An 18542-nucleotide genomic window follows, 5' to 3' on the forward strand; every position below is an offset into this window, starting at 1 on the left:
CCTGTACATATTAAATAACCTAAAAGGCTCCTCTTGTAGTGCATTAACAATTTAGCAAGCACACTCAGTATTTCTCCAGTACCATTTGCATTACAGTTATTTGTCTGCAAATGTAATTAACATCTAAAAGTGCACACAGTTAGGTCCCCCCCTCCCTCCCCATAACCTGTTTCCCTGCTGAAACCCAGACATCCACTGGAAACATTATGCTACTGTAGCTAATCTACCCATGATTAGAAATGTGTGACTAAAGTATTCTTGAACTATACAGGAACTGAATTATATACAAGAATCCAAAGGACAGCCTGTATTTACATCAAGAAACTTCCACTACCACAGCATTATACCAAGAACTCAAGACAGTGTTACAGTTGGTATTTACTTAGGATTTTAGCTTTAAATCAGTATAACACAAAACTTAGCTCAGGAAATACCCAGAAAAAATGAACATGTTTATTAAATATGACTTCTATTATGCCACAAGACAAATATCCGTTGCTAGATCTTCTCACAAGTTCAGTGTTTGAAGTAGTGTGCTGCTCTGTAAAGCAACTAAGAAGTTCCAGAAAGGTTGCTGGGGAAAAAAATGGAAAGAAAAAAAGAAAAAGGGGAAAAAAAAAAAAGGAAAAAAGGACAGCAGATATCAAGTGAAGAATTAGATTTGAATAACTAAACCAAACTGTTAGCACAAGTTTAAGACAGTCACTGCATGCAGAAACCCCTTGGAAAAGTGTCATACAGATCTGAGTAGGTTGTAATACACAAGCTTAAGATGTAACTTCACTGAATTTTTCCATACCAGTTGGTAGGACTTTTCCCTATCAAGTGGAAGAATTTTAAGATTAAATTCCAGATTATCCAGTTTGAGATTAATAGCTTTACTCTCCAAGAAATCCAGTGTATGAACCTATATTACATTTTTCCAATGCTACTTTAAAAAAGGCAAACTATAAACTTTTCAATTCACTTTTTACATTGAACTTTTCAAAGAAATCCAGAGTGTTGTCTTTAATTTGCATTAAAGTGGTCAAACATTTCTCCTGCTTCTCCCCTCCCCAAAAGTGCAAAAAACAAGTTGCTGCTTGGTCCACAAACATAATACATCATGTACAGTGAGAGATTTTCCTTCTGATGGAGTACTGCTGCCAACCCATCACTTCCAGTTTTTACTCCCAGAAAAATGTCAGCGTCCAAAGATGGAATTTAATTCCAGTAGAATTAATTCCACAATCTGATTCTGGTATACTGTGTGGACTGCTATGTTACCAGTCTCTTTCTCTGGTTTTAATAAGGTTGGACCAAAAACTATTGCTACACTTTGATAGGTCATTCGGTTCTTTTCTCCGTTTTCTACAACTCTGAAAGAGAAAAAATAAACAAAAAGAGGCTTATCAGTGTTAGAGTAATAGGATGACAGGAAAAAGACACAGTCCAAAGCAAATGACTATTCACAGTATTTATTTAACGAGTAGTCTTGTTATTAGGACACACAGCTGCTGTGATTCCCCTCTCTACAGAAAAGTTTTGTTTTGAAATGCTATTCCTGATCCTCTCACAATCCCTCGAACAAAAGGACTTGGCAGTAAACATCAGAACTATTACACATACTGTCTAAAGTCTCTGTTTTGTGCTCTGCAAGCTTGTATAAATACAGATACACTAGTTTTAATCAAGCCCAATACAGGCAAGGAAAATGCAGTGGGAACAGGCACCTAGTACTTTTAATTGGATTATTTAGCTTTAAGGGAAGATCAGCAATACAAAGCCTCTCCTTCTATCTGCTACTTACCTTTTCAGGTGTCTAAAGAGTACCTGCATAGTGTCCTGATTTGGTTTTGGCAACTGTTTGATTAAATCTTTAACAGCATGGACACGTTGCCTTGGTTCTTGTTCTGCAAAAGGATGAGGTATAGAAGCAAAAATTTAGTATTTTTGTTTAAAACTTTAGTGTAAAATTTAACAGACTGGGAATAAAAGCAAGCGTTTTGCAGTGCTAATATGAGATAAAATACTGCCACCTCCTGACCAGACCGTGCAGTACTGACAGGCAGTGTTTTAGGTAAGCCTTACACATTTATAACCAAAACATTCTTTTTACTGTCCAAAATAATTAAGGGAATTGTACGTATTGAGCAGAACTTATACAAAAAGCACACACATGTTTTCCAGACTTACTAATTGCATTGACAAAGTCATTGAAGTGATTATAAGTGAACAGCGGCTCTGGCAATTCTCTGAAAAACATCTTTAGAGCTCCTGTGATGACATGTATATCTTCCCATTTACTGTCATTCAAGTCTAGTTTCTCATCTGAGAGAGAAAAATAAATAATTACTGTTACTAATTTAACTATCAAAGCTTTTTTTCAAAAAATAAATTTAACTACTCTTCTGTACTTATTGCTTTTAAAGCAGTGAATACTCTTACTCCACTTCAGCCCATTCTGTGCTGGGATACAGAACTGCAGCAATATAAAAGGGGATAAAAAAACCTCAACCACAACAGACAGAGATGGCCAAACTCTGCCTACTGCACTAAATGCAGCTCCCCTATACCAAGGGCATTTTTCAGAGGGGAACAGGAGCTGCTGACATAACGCAGAATTTACTGTTAGACCCTGTCAATCAGGAGATGAGAGGTCAGCTTGTGGATGGGCTTCCTATTGATTCCCACTGAACAAAACACTAAGATAAAGCCACATGAAAGGGTTTTATACACAGAGTATGGCGAAGAAGAGCTAACCACCCCTATACTAACAGAGAGTGGCAAATCTTGCTAAAAAGCATTAACTTACAATTTTAATGGCGGTGGAAGCTTAACATGCTTACTGTTTTTCCATAAGGTATGAAGTGATTTTGTTTGAAATAATTCACCCCACCCCAGTTCTATTACCACCCTTCTTTAGAATTATGGTCTAGAAATGCCTCTATGCTCCACATAAGACCAAACTTTCAGGATGCTAGGTTTTTCAAATGATGCATATTACACACTAAATTCTGCAATTTTGATGTAATTTTACTTCAAAGAGGACAGTCATTTCTCATGGAAGACTGCAGTTATACATTACGAAATTTTTTCCTGAGCTTTCTACGAACTTCAACAATCTGAAAACATACAAAATTGTAATATAGTTAAAGGAAGCTTACCATGATTGACTGCAAATCTTAGCTTCTGTATCACTGCAAGATTGCCACTAACTCGGTATAAGCCATCAACATCTAACCCTAAAACAAAAGCATAAATCCATTTTAATACCTCACATGTGTATGAATTCTGAAATCATTAGGCTGCTTCTTTATAGGTGTACTCAGCAAAATTAAAAAGAAAAGAAACCCACCTTGTAACAAAGAACACTTGGTTCAACAACAACAAAGGTTAAACTAGCTTTTTTGATGGGCAGGGCATATCAGAGGAGGTTTAGTTTGCTGACACAGGTTTGGGAGCATCAAGCTCACAGTAATCTCTAAAACTTCCTACACAGTAGAATAGTTGTAATGAGGCAACAGCTCCAAGTTTCCCCAATGAGACTAGGTGTGTAGTTTAAGATGCTCTTGGTAGGCCGGCAGAGAGTATACAGGAGTTCAACATGCAAGAACCAAGTATTTTGTGGATGTTCAATTTTTTAATGCATTGTTAAGAAAAATCAAGTCAAGTCATGCATAGAGAGCATCTCAAAGTTGTTAAGTGACTGGGTTTGCATGGAGAAGGAATGATGTGCATGCACACTCATCACTACCCAACAGCCTACAAAACTAAAACAGGTAGCCCTTGCCTTTACCGTATTGCACACTCAACCAGAAAAGAAAACTGTGTCTCTGTGGTTGCTACTGCAGTTACTCAGAAGTGATTAGGAGAGCAACAATTTAATTGAAATGCCACTTGAATGCAGCATGTGAGTCAGTGCCACTGAGAGGGTGAGTGTTGCCAGAATACCTGCAAGTCCCTGTAGCTCCTCAAGGAGTTGTCTGATGCAACACAGCACAGTTACCAGCACCATCTGACATATCCCTTTTCCCCATAATCCACTAGTCATTCCTTTACAGAAAGAACTGATTTGAAGTGTATTGGCAGTAGGAAGAAGAGTTGGAGAAGTGGGGAAAAAAAGCTATTCATTTCTGTCAGCTTCCCCTCAGGTATTTAAAAAAGGAAAACTTCACCACTATCTTCACTGCAGTCCTGCCTTTAAAATAAAAAAGAAATTTAAAAAAAAGAACAAAGCAAAATAACCCCTTTCTCACAAACTGCAGATCACAAACGGAATAAAGCCTGCTGTTACAAGCAAGGTGGCAGTTTGTCAAACTGGAGTAAGGCAACGGAAGCAGTTATTTTTCCCCTCCCAGGCCATAAAATAGCAGCATTGAGAAAGAGGACTACAGGCTGCAACAAAATCCTAAATGAAGTTCCCATGGAAGATGCCTTAAAATTCACACGTAGTATTCCCCTGTAACACTTACCCTGATTCTCAAGAGAATGTTCTCAGATTAACAGACTGGTATATATTTGAATGATGATTATGGAGATTCCATAATCCCCTCTCAGTCATCTTTTCCAAGGACAGGGCAACGACAACAGCAAGAAACAAGCAAGAAAACCAGCACAGACTACAGCCAAGTCAGGAGTCGCAACCAACATATTTTCAACAAAAATGTGAAGATGTCCTTTACATCAGACAACCCAGAATGTCACATGTAGCTTTTAAACATGATTTTCTCAGTTATTAGGCAAGAGACACTTATTTTCAATGAAAGCAAACAAAACATTGAGTCAATATGTGGACACTGATAATCTCCAGAACTGCATAAAACTTTGCATAGCAATTGGTGTAGCTGGCTGAAGGGCATCAAACCATAGACTTGTCTTCTGGCAGTCAACGCATATACAGAGCAGGAACACAACTTTTTCCTAGAAGTTTGTTTCAAGGAAGCTTTAATATAAATGATCGTTAGCGTGCTTAAACCCTCAAAGAACCAATGGTTGCATTTTGACAGTCACTCTCTTTTCATCTGAAAAAAACCATGATGGGCTGAGCTCTTCTATTACTTCTTGTAACCCCTCTTTCCTTAGAGCCTTGCTGTTAGGAAGCTGTCCTGCCTTCTCCTCAGCTTGAAATATACTGTAGCAGATCAATTTCTCAGATATAAGATTTCCTCCCCTCTCTCCATTTTGGATCCCACCCACCTCCCCACACTTGAAAACTCATTGCTAACTACAGATACAAGTTTCAGATTATTTTCCCCAAATAAATCTACAGCATTTTAAGGATTAAAACGTTCAAAATTAGATAGTGTGGTGAGCAAGAGAGATTCGGAAACAAAAAACTTCAACCATACCATGTTCCTCAACATGCTCAATGCACAGCTTCACGAACTTTGGCACCGTGCTGTTTTCTCTTTGACACAAGCTGGTGAGATTGGAACCAAACACTTGATCTGGAACCAAGTAAAGAGACTGATTTACAGTGGAACAGGACTCAAGTGACAGAACTAGTTCAGGTTAAAACAAGCCTCTACAAAGGGCAAAGACTACTGGATACAATTGTCACGGTATTAGAGTGAAAATAGGAAAGTTTTGAACAGAGTTCTCAGAAGCTCCCAGCAAGAAAGAGTGTCAGCAGTTACACAAATGTGAGTCTCTGAGTAAGGAACTTTTGCTACTGAAATAATTTTAATTCACCAGGAGATACTTGGGAGAGTCATATAGTCATTACTGTAATGAGAAATTTAATGGATTCAAATGTCCTGTTACACTCCATTCCTGTTCTGAGTTCAAAATACATTTACTGTAATCTTTGTTAAAAATCTGAACAGAGATAATTAACCATAGTGAAAGCTTTTGGCATTGCTTGCAGAAAAAACCTGTAAAATTTCATCTTCCATTGCACCTACTGTTTAACCCAGCATTACATATTAATTTACTTTAATGTAGAGTCTTTAATTTCAAACATTTTTAAGTTCTGACATAGGTTTGTAAATGACAGACATTTACATCACAGAGCTCTGAATGGGTGCAAGTATGACTATGCATAGGCAATCTGGCTGCAAGGTTGGAATCTAAATACAGATATTTATGGGCAAAGGTAATTGAGTGTTGTTTTCAAAACTACACAGTCCAGGGGGAGTGTTTTCTACCAAAAACTGGAGCAAAAATGAAAATCAGCTTGGGCAGACAACTGATTCTTGCAATGTCTCAGTGTATTTCAGCAACATGTTAACTCATCTTGCTCAGATTATGTTATCACCAAAATACCTCAGACCCATTTCTATGGTTTTCATCAAAGATGCCCAAATAATAGATGGCCTCCCCTGTTCAGATGCATGATGTTGAAATCGGGTCTTGAGATAGAGAAGCAAAGCTCACACTCTTAAACAGAAGGAAGTTTTTGGTGTTTTGTTTGTATTTTTTTTAATCTGTTAAATAAGGTATGTAGGTGGCCATCTTCGCAGTACCTAGTAGATCTTACTTCAGAGAGAAACCGCTCTTGCATTTGCATCATGCATAGCACCTAGCCCATTTTTCATATTTAGTAATTTAAGTAGATTCATTAACAACACTTGCATCTGACCATTGCTTTGGGAAATCCGAACAGCACACCAAACCAATTATACAGTATGAAAACTGGCATGTAATGGTATTATTAGCTGTATACGTATAATGCTGGTGACCCAAACCACCTCAGTCCTGCTGCTGCTACTCATGCAGCCAGCTGTACAAGCAGAATCAGTAGCAAGGGATTGAAAAAGCTCACACAGTAAGAAAGCCAAGCTAGCATGCAGCTGTAGCAGGTAAAGCAATGCAAATTAGGTAGCACAAGACAATATTAGCATGTAACAAACTGATTTGCTACAATTGCCTCAAACTTTAATAATTTCCACGTATACAGGAATCATATTTTTTCCTCTCATCTTAAAGTAACTTCTGTAATTTTGTTTTTCCATGTAACAAAACTTTAGCACAGTTGCTTCTCTGCTTAGTGCATGCTGTTTCAAGTGGGGGTTTTTTCTAGAACTTTTCATTATTTTTTCTGCTTACAGTGGGTTTGCCAAGTTTTCTGTTTACTAAGCTTGTTCTGTAGCAGCCACAAAAGTACACTGGGCTTTTAAATAAAAGCTTCAGTATTTTTCGTTCATACAGTAAATATAAAACTGTACAGCACAGATCCAACTTTTAAAATTTACACCATGCTTTTAAATAAAAACAAACTCTTCATTCCTTAACATCTTTATTAAAAATCCAATCATCAGCACGCATGTGTACAAATTAAACTTGGCTTAGCATTCACTGTTGCTAATGTCAGAAGTTATGTCACTGAGTCATGACATGAATACTAAGCCGTAAAGCAGAGCAAAACGTCAAAGTCTGGGAATAATGCTTCCTTCTCCCAAACAAAAATTCTGTAATTTACAGTTAAATTATATTTGCAGATACACAAATATATCAAATGCCACATGCAACAGAAGCACACCTGTTAAAGTATGTAGGTAGGCAAATCACAGTAGGATTTGGTCTGATGTTTGCCTACCCATATGCTATTTTGACCCTAGTAGAGCACCAACTACAAATCCTGCTAAAGCATACAAATAAATAAATAAATGAAGTTTTACAGTGAGTACCAAGTCAATAATTTACACAAACACGTTAACTTGAAGCTGTGCAAATACTGTTCTCTCTAAGCTTCTACAAGCGTGACAAATGGAAATCAATTCTTTCATAAGTTTGATTCAAGAATATCTGTAAGACTCATTGTTTGTGAAACAATTAAAAAAATGTATACATTCAAAAAAGGTTAGGAAAAAAAGATGTTTAAGTTAAGATTCCATTAGCCTCATCCTGGTTTGCCTAAACACTTAATTTCTTATGAAATGGCACATGATTGTCTGGTTCCACTTAGACTAAAACACCCTAGTGAAACAGATGAGCACATGCATTCAGCTTTGTATGCACAAACAATTATCAGCCATCTGAAGTTTCCAGCTCAGAACAGCAGACCAAATGGACTCTCTAGCCAAGAAGCACTCCAAGTCCAAACAGGCTCCTGGACTCTCAATTTTCACTGCAGTTTTGCCAGTAATGAGCTGAATGAGAGGACATCCTCCATGAAGTTTAGTGGCTAGTAGCAGTGCTCAGAAGAATGACAATCAATTACCAGTTCCACTATACATCCAAGACTTTTGTTAAACCAGCTATCACACATCTTTTACTCTAAAACTAGACCACTTTAACCCTACTTTACACATGAACTACTAAATTCAGCTTTTCAAATTATTTCCTTTGTTAAAAAGGTTCATTTACCCTTAATGTATCCTTTTTCACGGACAGCTTGTAACGTAGGGCGCCGTGTAAGAAACTTCTTGAGCTTCGTTTTGGTCTTTTTCTGATCTGTGGTATCTATATTGCTAGGTGCTTTCACTGCTGAAAAGACAAATGCATTTGGCATGAATATCCACAGAACCAACACAGCATTTATCTGCTAATAAACGAACATTAAAAAAAATTAAGCTCAAAAGCACATTAAAAACCTATCCGAATCTGCAATGCATCCACATATTTTTCCTTACCTTTTTGGAACTCCTTGTAAATGACATCCATTTTTCAAACTACTAAGAGACAACCCAGTCACAAAAATCTTAAAAAACCAAGTATTGCCTGTGAAACTAACTAAATGGTAGCTTAGATATGGAATTGATGTGGAATTTAAAAAAATATACCTATGTTTCAAAACCTGTCCTGCCTTTCATTAACTATTTTGAAAGAAATAAATACTTTCCTGCAAATTACATGTAAGGCCTGCAAGTAAAAGACAATAAATAGTCTTCCTGATTAATATCTTTCTGTGCATGGGAAGAAATTTCTGTGGCTAACAGAAATTTAGCTCTAAAATTCTGAAGGTGTAATTAAAACTGTTTAGTTTCTCTAAATGGGCCAATATAACATCATTAGCAACTTAGTGAAATTGCAGTTTAAGTTAATGCAAATATTTACAGATGCTGTACCACAGACAAAAACCAAGTAAAACAATTCTAATCAGTTTTGAACACATGAAAGGACAAAAGAATTCTTATTCAAAACCATTTATAAAAGTCAGAGAAAACAAATGTCTAATTACTTCTGTGCATTTGACAATACCTTGAAAATAATCCATCTCACCACTGCCTAGTTTCTCCTATTTTTCATGTGTCACACAGCAGGAGCTAAAGACATCTGGTACTTTTTTTCTTTTTTTTTTTTTTTTTTTTTAAGTATGATTAATAAAACATGGAAGAAAAATCTACTAACTGGCACCAAGATGTAGAATGAACTATACAAAAGCCTGTTTCCAAACTTGAATAGTTTCATTTCTAGCTGTCTTTTTGAATTCTTCTCTATTTACTTATAATACTGATGATGCAAAAAATAAGAATTGGCATTGCTAAAATCAATTAATGGAAAATTTTCAACTTACAACGAAGTTTCTTAGAGTCTTTATTCTCTTTCTCTTTGTCTTGTTTTTCCACCCCAGGGGAATCTGGTACATCATCTTCTAATGCTTCATCAGACTCTACTACCTATTAGATTTAAGAAGATACAGTGATCAATTTGACAACTCATAGAATATAGCATGAACAAACACATTTCCTGTAGACAGTTCTACAATATATATTTTTTTTCCCTATAATAATATTCAGTTGGTTCTTTCCTGAACTCTAGATGCTCCAAGTATCTTCAGAGACGATACCATTCTCACTGTCAGAGTGAATAACTTTGAGAAACACTATTTGATCACAAGACCCAATAAAGAAAGTTTTGCTGGACATTGAACAAAGTAAAACCAGCCTTTCATGAAAACACTTCATTACATCAACCAACAGAAGTGTTGGTTGTTGGGTTTCGTGAGTTTTGTTTTTTTAAATCCAGTAGACAAACATCAGCTATTTCATGGTCTGCTACAGAAGCACCCGCTTGATAGAGCCTAAAAAACAGTTCTAGAGCATTTACCCTACTTCTGAGCTCTGTAATTAAAATTTTCTTAATAGAAAACAGAACCACCAGTTGGAAAATTTCACCACTGTCAAAACATACACTGAATTCACTCTGAAAAAGTAAATATACCAGCACCTAAAATTCTTGCCCTGTGTTATTGTGCTCTTAGCATATTCTCATTAAACACAGTCAATTGAAAACGTAGATCATGTTGTAGCTGTGGAGGCAGATACCGGAGTCTGGTAAACTGCCCACCTGCAGCCTCATACCTATGCTACACCCACGACTGCAGACATATCAGAAAATAGGAAAAGAAACTTCCTCTGGTCTCAGTGCAACATACTCCCTTCCAAACCACATATTTCCAGCTTCACTTCTACTGAAGTGAACTTGACTTCTACGCAGTTACAAAAATCTGACTGTAAAGTGTCTTTTGTTACAAGGAAAGACATTTTAAAAATAAGGCAAAATTGTGCACTCCAGAGCACTGAATGAGCAGAAGCACGACTTCACCAAGTTGCACTTTAACTTGAAGGGTAGATGTTAAACACCCTCATTCCTTGTGGCCTTTCAAAAGCTTTGATAGCCTTTTTACACATCAAAGATCAATATATTCAACTGCCCAATTAATGTCCCCACTAAGGATCCCTCTGCCACTGAGACCATTTAGACAGTGCTCTCTTCAAGAGGCCTCAAAGCTTTTTAGGATTGATAAGTTTTAAAACCATTAACTGCTTTGGGGAAAAAAAAAAAAAAAAATCACCTGCAATCTAGTTTGTATTATGGAACAAGTCTAATCTAGTAACTTGGAAATCTCTGTACATAAAAAAGAGCAGCCACATCCTTCGCAGATAGCTATTCCTCTTGTACGGCATATTGCCACAATAGCAGCATGAAGGAGCAAAGAGACCAGAATCTCATTTGTACCTTCTTTTGAGGAAGATTTTGTCACACTAGAACTAGCGCCTGTCCTGGGAAAGAGATTCACAGCTACTACTACCATAAAGTTCCCAAAATTAAAAGTTTGCTTCAGACCCGATGGATTTTTGTACCCAAAGGTTCAGTGCTCCAAATTATCGGGTAGTTTAATAACCTACTTTAACTTTTCCCTTGGAATCTTAGGTGTCTCAGCTCCCAGCAGTAATACATCACCATTTCCTCCTGAGCGATGATAAACTCTCCCTATTCCACCACCCACTTCCTCAACCTAACACATAATACCTCGCTCTCATCTCAGCATGTCTCAGCCTTTCCATCTTCCTTTATATTTAAGCAGGGAAGAAGTGGCCTCAGTTGCATTACATGGGGCAAACAGGAGATGGGTATCGCCAAGTGACTGCCTTGCCTGGTTATTAAGAGTCATGACATTTTCAAACCAGGAGAGAGAGCAGAAGATTAGGACCCTAAACCACGAGCACTCAGGAAGAAATTAAACCATTTATATTAGCCTGCTGTGTTTGTGCAGAAAACACCCATATGTGGAAAACGCTATTAGAGCTAGGAGAAATGAAGGCCACTGACTGACATCAAAAGCAACATAAATGCAGCTTATGGGTAGCAGCCAGGCCTGTAACTATAAAAATTAAGAACACGTGAAGTCAACTTGATAGGAGAGGAGTATTTTCTCCAAGATCTCCTCCAACTTCTTCTGAATTCAAAGAAGGTAAACCTTGTTTGGCAATATCAAGAGGAAATGCTTGATCACTTTTCTGTGATTAAATAGTTGGCATTATGCTGTCTGGTAAGAAGAGATAATACAGTATTTTGCCAGGGCTTTTAATTGGTACTTTAGTACAGCCTTAAGTGAATAGCAGTATCAAATGCTGATTAATGTATGTCATGAAGCACTCCCTTGGCTGTCCTCCCCCCTTTACTCCCTCTCTATCGGAACCTTTTAGGTCACCGAGACAGAAAAAATATTTGGCCACAGAAGGAAGCTCATTTCTGAGCTGGAGGTCAGCCCACATCTCCTGGTTCTTAATCCAGTGGACCATCCTTATTCCTTTGCAACTATTAATTATATTTCACATGTCACCAGCAGGAACTGCCATATACTCAACCTCCTGCCCACAATCAGGAAATGAAGATGTATGTGAAGCACTAGGAGTCGTTGCATCAATTATTTTACTAAATAACATTACCTTAAAACCAGAGCATTCACAATTCAAACACATACCTGATTGTTGATGGTATAGTTAAGAACTTTATACCATTCGTTAATAAAGCTGTCATTATCAGATTGAATTAAGAGCTCAGTTCCTTGGCGGGTTTTTAGCTTTAAAGAAATAAAAACAGATATCATCAGAATTGATAAACACACTGGAATTTAAAAGTGAAATTACCTAAATCTAATTAAACTTCTCCCTGGCATAACTTTTAGATAATATATAGCCACTCAAGAACACTTACTAATGAAAACAGTAAATAACAGTCTGCTTAAAATTTAAAAGCATATCCCATACAGACATATTAAAAATGGGCATTTCTTGCAGGTACTAAGATATATCTACATTTGAGCAGTAAGAAATGTAAAAAACTCAAAGTTTTTATTTTAAGTTTAGAGAAAATTTCTTAAGTCATTAAATTACCTATAATTCTGCACTTAAATAAAATAATTCACCTCAATAACATTCTTTTTGCTGGATTTGTCCTTTGAGGCCCAGTCAATCAACGCCCCTTTGAGATCCACTGTAAATTCTGGCTTAGACTGATTGACACCAAACTTCTGGAAAAAAAGGAACAATGATGACAAACTTAAAAACAAACAAACTCCTAACAGGTACACAGTCTTGCAATCCTCTAAATATAACACACATTATTTAAAGTCTATACAACTTAACCCAAATACAGTACTTTGCCACAAATCAACAGGCATGATACCAGGAAAACAAAACCCAAACAAAAACCACACACAAAACACCCTTTAAGAATGACTATTAAAAGCTGCTCAGCTTAAAGCCCTTAAAATTCCATAACTTCAAATGCCAACCAGATTCCAGCTGAGCTTTTTTTCCTATCACAAATGGTAGAATTCCACACAACATTTGATTGTAGCTTGATTTTAGTAAAGATTGTCCCAAGCTTTAAACAAAACTGGCTAATAAGTAATTGAACAACAACAAAAAAAAAACCACACCAACCCCCCCCTCCCCAAACCACCACATGCTGTCAGTTAATCAACAGTTGTATATAAAACCAAAAATCAAACCAGAAATAGTAGTTTTGCTAGATAGGAATCACATCCCTCCTGTACTGAAAGAGCACTTTCAGTTTTCACATTTTCATGAGAGATATATAAATATAGATACATATATATTTCCAACAATGCTTTTCACATCATTTTATATTTTTCTGTAGTGCTTCTATTGCAATACTAGAGTATATACTAGCAAGTAAACAGAACTCAATTTCACTATCTACTAAACAAACAGCAAATAATTGAAGTGATAAAAAAAAGGCATTTAACCCACAAGTAACCCTGCAAACAATTTGGAGGAAAACATCAGGGAGCTATTTTTACCTACTACTTTTACATTTATACTAGGTATCACAATTTTTTAAAATAAAGTACTTTTACTGGGGTTTCAACCTACACCACATAGCTTTGAAATATCATTCCTCAAGGAAACCAGTTCAGTGACCCATACAAACAAAGAGCTCTAATTGTGAATAAAGTAAGTAAAACACGGAACACGGAAAGCTGCAAGTCACTTGGTTGTAGCACAGAAATTAAATGCTGTAGAGTTCTAGAGGAACCTTGCAGCATCTGATCCATCAGAAAGGTTCTTTTCTATTTCTTTAAAAAGTCTTTGATGTGCGAATGCTGTTTGTGTGACAGCTCTGGGGGACGTAAGCCCCAAGACGAGCTCCTTGCTGCAAACACAAGTTTCCAGCCTGTACAAGAACAGCCATATCCAAGGGGAGAAAAAACAGTACAGAAAACACAACTAATCTGCTGCTTCTGATTAAATTCCCAGCATGGATGTTAATTAATGCTAATCATGTTTTAGAAAGGCTGTTTACCACTGGAAAATCTCCCTGCCTCGAGTCCTAAGGGCAATTAAGTGTTGAATAGAAAGTAGCATCTTAACTTCTTTATTTTGCCTGTGAAATATCAGAATAGGGGAATATTTCTAATTTACCGAATGCCAATTAGCACTTGGGAAAAAAACCACCAACAACAAAAAAACCCCTTCTGCTTTCTAATTTAATTCTTAGATACATCCAAGAACATTTCTTATTAATTACAGTAGAGGTTTTGAGAGGGGCCCAGCTCAGCAGTGGAGTCCACAGGAACAATCTCTGGGCCATCATGGCTCTTGCAGTTATGGGCAGCTACGCAGCAGCTGCCTATTTAAAGAGAGATTCACATAACTGCTCCACATACAATGAAAGCGTCCCAGCCACACAATTCCTGACAGCCTAGATCAACCTTGCTCTGTGCTGGGGGTAGAAATCAATTTATAGAGTTTGGCACTGGAGAGAGCAGGAGACTTGTGCCAAAGTCCTCTGCAGGATTGGGGGGAATTTGTTAAAAACACTGCCCAGATGATGCTGAGGAGCACAGGAGAGGCCCTGCTGGGGGTGAAATCAACAAACAACAACCAAAAAAAAAAAAAAAAGTAAGTGACTGCTGTTTTGACCAAAAGGAAAGCCCTCTAATACATCACCTTGCTGAACTCCCCACCTGACAGCCTGCAGTACTACCTCAAAACACCTTTGCACTCTACCCATCTTCTTGACCTGACTCCCTTCAGCATTTCAGAGAAGCACAGAACAACCTGAAAACTAGAAGCTAAATTTCTCAGAGGGGAAAAAAAGAAGTCCTCCCCCACTCATTCACACAAGCAGTGCCCAAACTGCTGTGTGAGATCCAAGGATGGGGAAACCTATCCAAATAATCCAGCCTCTCTGCAAAGCTCCTCTGACATACCAACATATTACATACTCATCACAAACTTTATTTCTAAATTCAAGGAAATTTTAAGTTTACCAAGGCTCTCCTATGAGCTTTCCTGTCAAGGTTCTTTTCTGCTCCTGGGTGTATGAAAACAAGATGCCAACAGCCATTTCCCTCCTTGAAAGCTTCCAGGATCAAATCCTGTACGAGGCTGCTCAGACGCCCTGCATACAAGGGTTAGCTAAAGGCAATTGAACTCTCCTGAAGCAAGCATGTTCTGTTGAGAGCAGTAAAAAGAAAACCTTTCTCTTTAGCATCTGCTGCCACCTAAACAAAGTCTGCTTTCTCAAAACAGTGTGCTACCAAGTCAGCACTAGTAGGGTTAAATTCCACCCTTACCGAGCAGCACCTTTTTCTTACTGGATTTCTCTTTTGAGCCATCTGGGAAGTTTGGAAAGGGCAGCAGTGCAAGACAAAGAGGGAGAGGTCTATACATGGTGCTGCCAGCTGTCCTAGATATGAAGCTGTCCTAGAGTCGCTTTCTAGGAAAAAAAAGCGTAGTGATGAGATGTGCTTATGGTAGTTATATGGCAGAAATAACTTCCACTTTTTGGAAAGAAGGGGACAGGGGTGCCATAGACAGAGTAGATGTTGTGTAGTTTAAGGACTGCCTTGATGTGTGCTGACACTAATAAATAGAAGTGCTTTTCAGTCTTTTCAGGAGTTTTTTCCAACTCCTGGAAGCCTCCACAGGACAAGCCACACAGTCTGTACTGTGATATATTCCAGCATTCTTTGGAAACAGAACTGGGTGTTATTTGTGGGAAGACTTTGGATGTACAAATGACATCTGCCATTCTCATAATTCTGTTTCTAATCAGAGTTGGGTAGAACGTTTTAATTTCAAGTCCTCCTCACCCGCAGACAGACTGCGGAAATAGAGCTGAGGAGACAGATGCTCCTTTGTGGCTGGTAGGGAAGCTTCAGAACTTACAGCTTTAACAAAAAAAGAAAAATATAAAAGATATTCTTTATTATCATAGCAAAATGATGGAAGTTTTTTGAAACCAGACTGATAGTTGTGTTTGCCTTCCAAATAGTTTTCATGATAATCATCTGAGCCCCCGTAGAATCAGCTGTGCAATACTAATGAACTATAGTAATATACATACAACATCCTTGGCTATAAACAGTGGTATAACACAGTAAACAAGAGTTTGCCAGATGAACCTTGAAGAGCATTTATTTCCTTGATGCTGGAGAAGTTTACCACCACTGTACTTGACACTGAGGACGTGTGCCTATTATAGAAGGCTGACAGATGAATCCTTCCAAGCAGTCATCAGTTGCTGTATTTTTTGAAGCCCCATTGCTAAAATTTGGCAATGGCTATTACAACCCATTCACGCCAAAAGTTGAGACACACCATCTTCCAACAGTTGAAAATTTAAAATTTCTGTGAAAAGACTCGTTAAAAACTCCAGATTTCCTTATAGAAAGTAATATTTTAAAGGATACCAAACTGTGTACAAATTATCTGTTCCAGGCTTCCACATACATAGCAATGAATTTGACAAAGAAAAAGCATAATTTGCTTCATTTTTAGCACAAGGTTAACTGACCAAGCCTACAGTTAGTCCCCATGACAGGGGGAAAAAAAAAAAATTAAAGGACTGGTCATCAAAACGGTCATTCTAGAAGTCTCAGGAATCTTAAATGATCTCAAAATACATAGCTCTCTTGCCACTCTTCAGGAAATACAAGTCAAGATACCAAAATAGTTTTAAACACCACTGACACTTTCAAATTGTCAAGAAGTCAAATTATTGAAACATTGCTTTTAATGTCGTCAGCATATGATTTTTTCCATGAAAGCTTTAGTTTGATAAGAGTGCTGAGAAAGCAATATTAAAAACCAATTATACAACCCATCAAGCCTGTTTGTTTCTTCTAACACTAGTATCATTAAAAATTCCTCCTCATCCACCTTGAGCAACAAGCTACCATATCAGCTACCAACATTTTATCAGTTTCTCATAAGCAGCGCTTCTATGCTTGACATCTACACTTCAAAACATGTCTAACTACAGATGCATAAATTATATATGGAGTCCTACAAATTTCCATCAGCTTTCTGTATGTGGCATATAGCCAGAACATCCTTGATCTCTTTTCCTTTCAGCTTTTTATGCATAACATTTACATTTTGGGGGTATTCCAATTATAGCTAGAATTAACAAATAACATGTACATCATTGTATCAAAGGCATCATAGGCACCTTACAAACATTCTAAATTAGTTATGTTAGAAAGAATTAGACATAAAATATCTGTTAAGAAACTGACCACCATATCATGCTGTTTATTAGTCAAGACACTACTGCTTCAAACAGTAGGCAAATTTGGGATTATAATTCTGGCACTCATGAACCAGATACTCTTTCTAGTTCCTTCCATTAGAACAATTACAGGATTATTGCAATCACTTGTGTTAATTCACATCTTGGATGACTTTCAGAAAACAGCAAACAGGATACACAAGGTGTTATATGAAGTGACAAAACTTAAATCTTGGGAAAATTCAGATTTACTTTCAAGATTAGTGGTAAATAGCCTTACAGTGACAAGAGGCATGCAACAAGAACACATACAGTGATAGCTGAAACTTGGTCAGAGTTTACATAGGTGACAGCAGGTCGACGACTGAGAGCATTTTTCCAAGAAGAAAGCAGCGAGAGCAAGAGCTCAGGAATTGAGCCCCCTTGGCAAAATGACTTGATGAGAAAAAGGAAGAAAAGTGATGAAGTCACAAAACAATGCACCAAAAAAAAATATGGTTATATCAATCACTAGACAAATGCTAAACAAATGTTCTTCTCCCAAGATGAAGAAGAAATGTAATTCTCATTTTATGTCAAACTGTTAAGACTTAACTTCACCTTATTAAAATACTGACACAGATCAAAGTTTGAGAAGGGAGGTGGAATTTCTAATGCCCCCCCCCCAAATTTCCTACACAGAAAGCAAAAAGAGTGTGTGCTGAATATTTAATTACATATTTACAAAGCCAACCGCACATATGCAGGTATACAACACAAAGTCCTTGAAAGAGCTTCTCTCTCAATATTTCCAGCTTCACTGTATTCTGTTCATACTGTTGATATTTATTTTGCTGACCTTACTCCAATACTTGACAGTACACATACCCAAGAGTGTCACAGAAATATTATCACTATGATACTTTTGCTCCACTTAAATTTCAAAAGCATTTATGCCTTTTTTTTTCCTAATGACTGTATTTGGAAAGTGTAACATAACTTACACTAGTATCCCTAAGCAATAAGCAGAGTTGCATGATTACCTTTTATGGAAAATTCATTTAGACACACATTCATTCATAACAGTATCATACATTCATAAACAGTATCTTAGTTTAGCACTGTGTCTTTTAACGATATCACTGTATAGATAAAATAATGTGGGTTTTGAACTACAGCTACATTTGGAGTATTAGTAGCTGTAATTGAGATTTTGGAACTTGATTAGTTACTCAGGCGAAATGTTATACTTTCCAGACATGCATATTTATACTTGTAAAACTAAAGTACTTTTTGGACCCTTTACTATAAAAGTAAGTTGCAGGAGTCACCAAGTTCAATTCCTACCAGACAGCATAATTTACCTT

General features: G+C 37.1%; 1 protein-coding gene across 3 annotated transcripts in view; it reads right to left on the reverse strand.

The window, feature by feature from the left end:
- Positions 1 to 643: 643 nt before the first annotated feature.
- The window catches only part of ARHGAP12 (Rho GTPase activating protein 12), a 72351-nt gene continuing 54452 nt past the window's right edge, over positions 644 to 18542 (reverse strand). For all 3 annotated transcript variants that reach the window (XM_010585171.1, XM_010585163.1, XM_010585155.1), the window contains 9 exons: positions 12578 to 12679; positions 12134 to 12232; positions 9440 to 9542; positions 8290 to 8409; positions 5331 to 5429; positions 3147 to 3224; positions 2176 to 2310; positions 1790 to 1892; positions 644 to 1358 (listed from right to left, as the gene is read on the reverse strand). In XM_010585171.1, the coding sequence (XP_010583473.1) occupies positions 1184 to 1358; positions 1790 to 1892; positions 2176 to 2310; positions 3147 to 3224; positions 5331 to 5429; positions 8290 to 8409; positions 9440 to 9542; positions 12134 to 12232; positions 12578 to 12679 (1014 nt within the window). In that variant the 3' untranslated portion in view covers positions 644 to 1183. The remainder of the gene's footprint in view (positions 1359 to 1789; positions 1893 to 2175; positions 2311 to 3146; positions 3225 to 5330; positions 5430 to 8289; positions 8410 to 9439; positions 9543 to 12133; positions 12233 to 12577; positions 12680 to 18542) is intronic.

Source organism: Haliaeetus leucocephalus, unplaced genomic scaffold, assembly GCF_000737465.1.
Source record: "Haliaeetus leucocephalus isolate CR32 unplaced genomic scaffold, Haliaeetus_leucocephalus-4.0 Scaffold0, whole genome shotgun sequence".
NCBI classification, from domain to species: Eukaryota; Metazoa; Chordata; class Aves; order Accipitriformes; family Accipitridae; genus Haliaeetus; species Haliaeetus leucocephalus.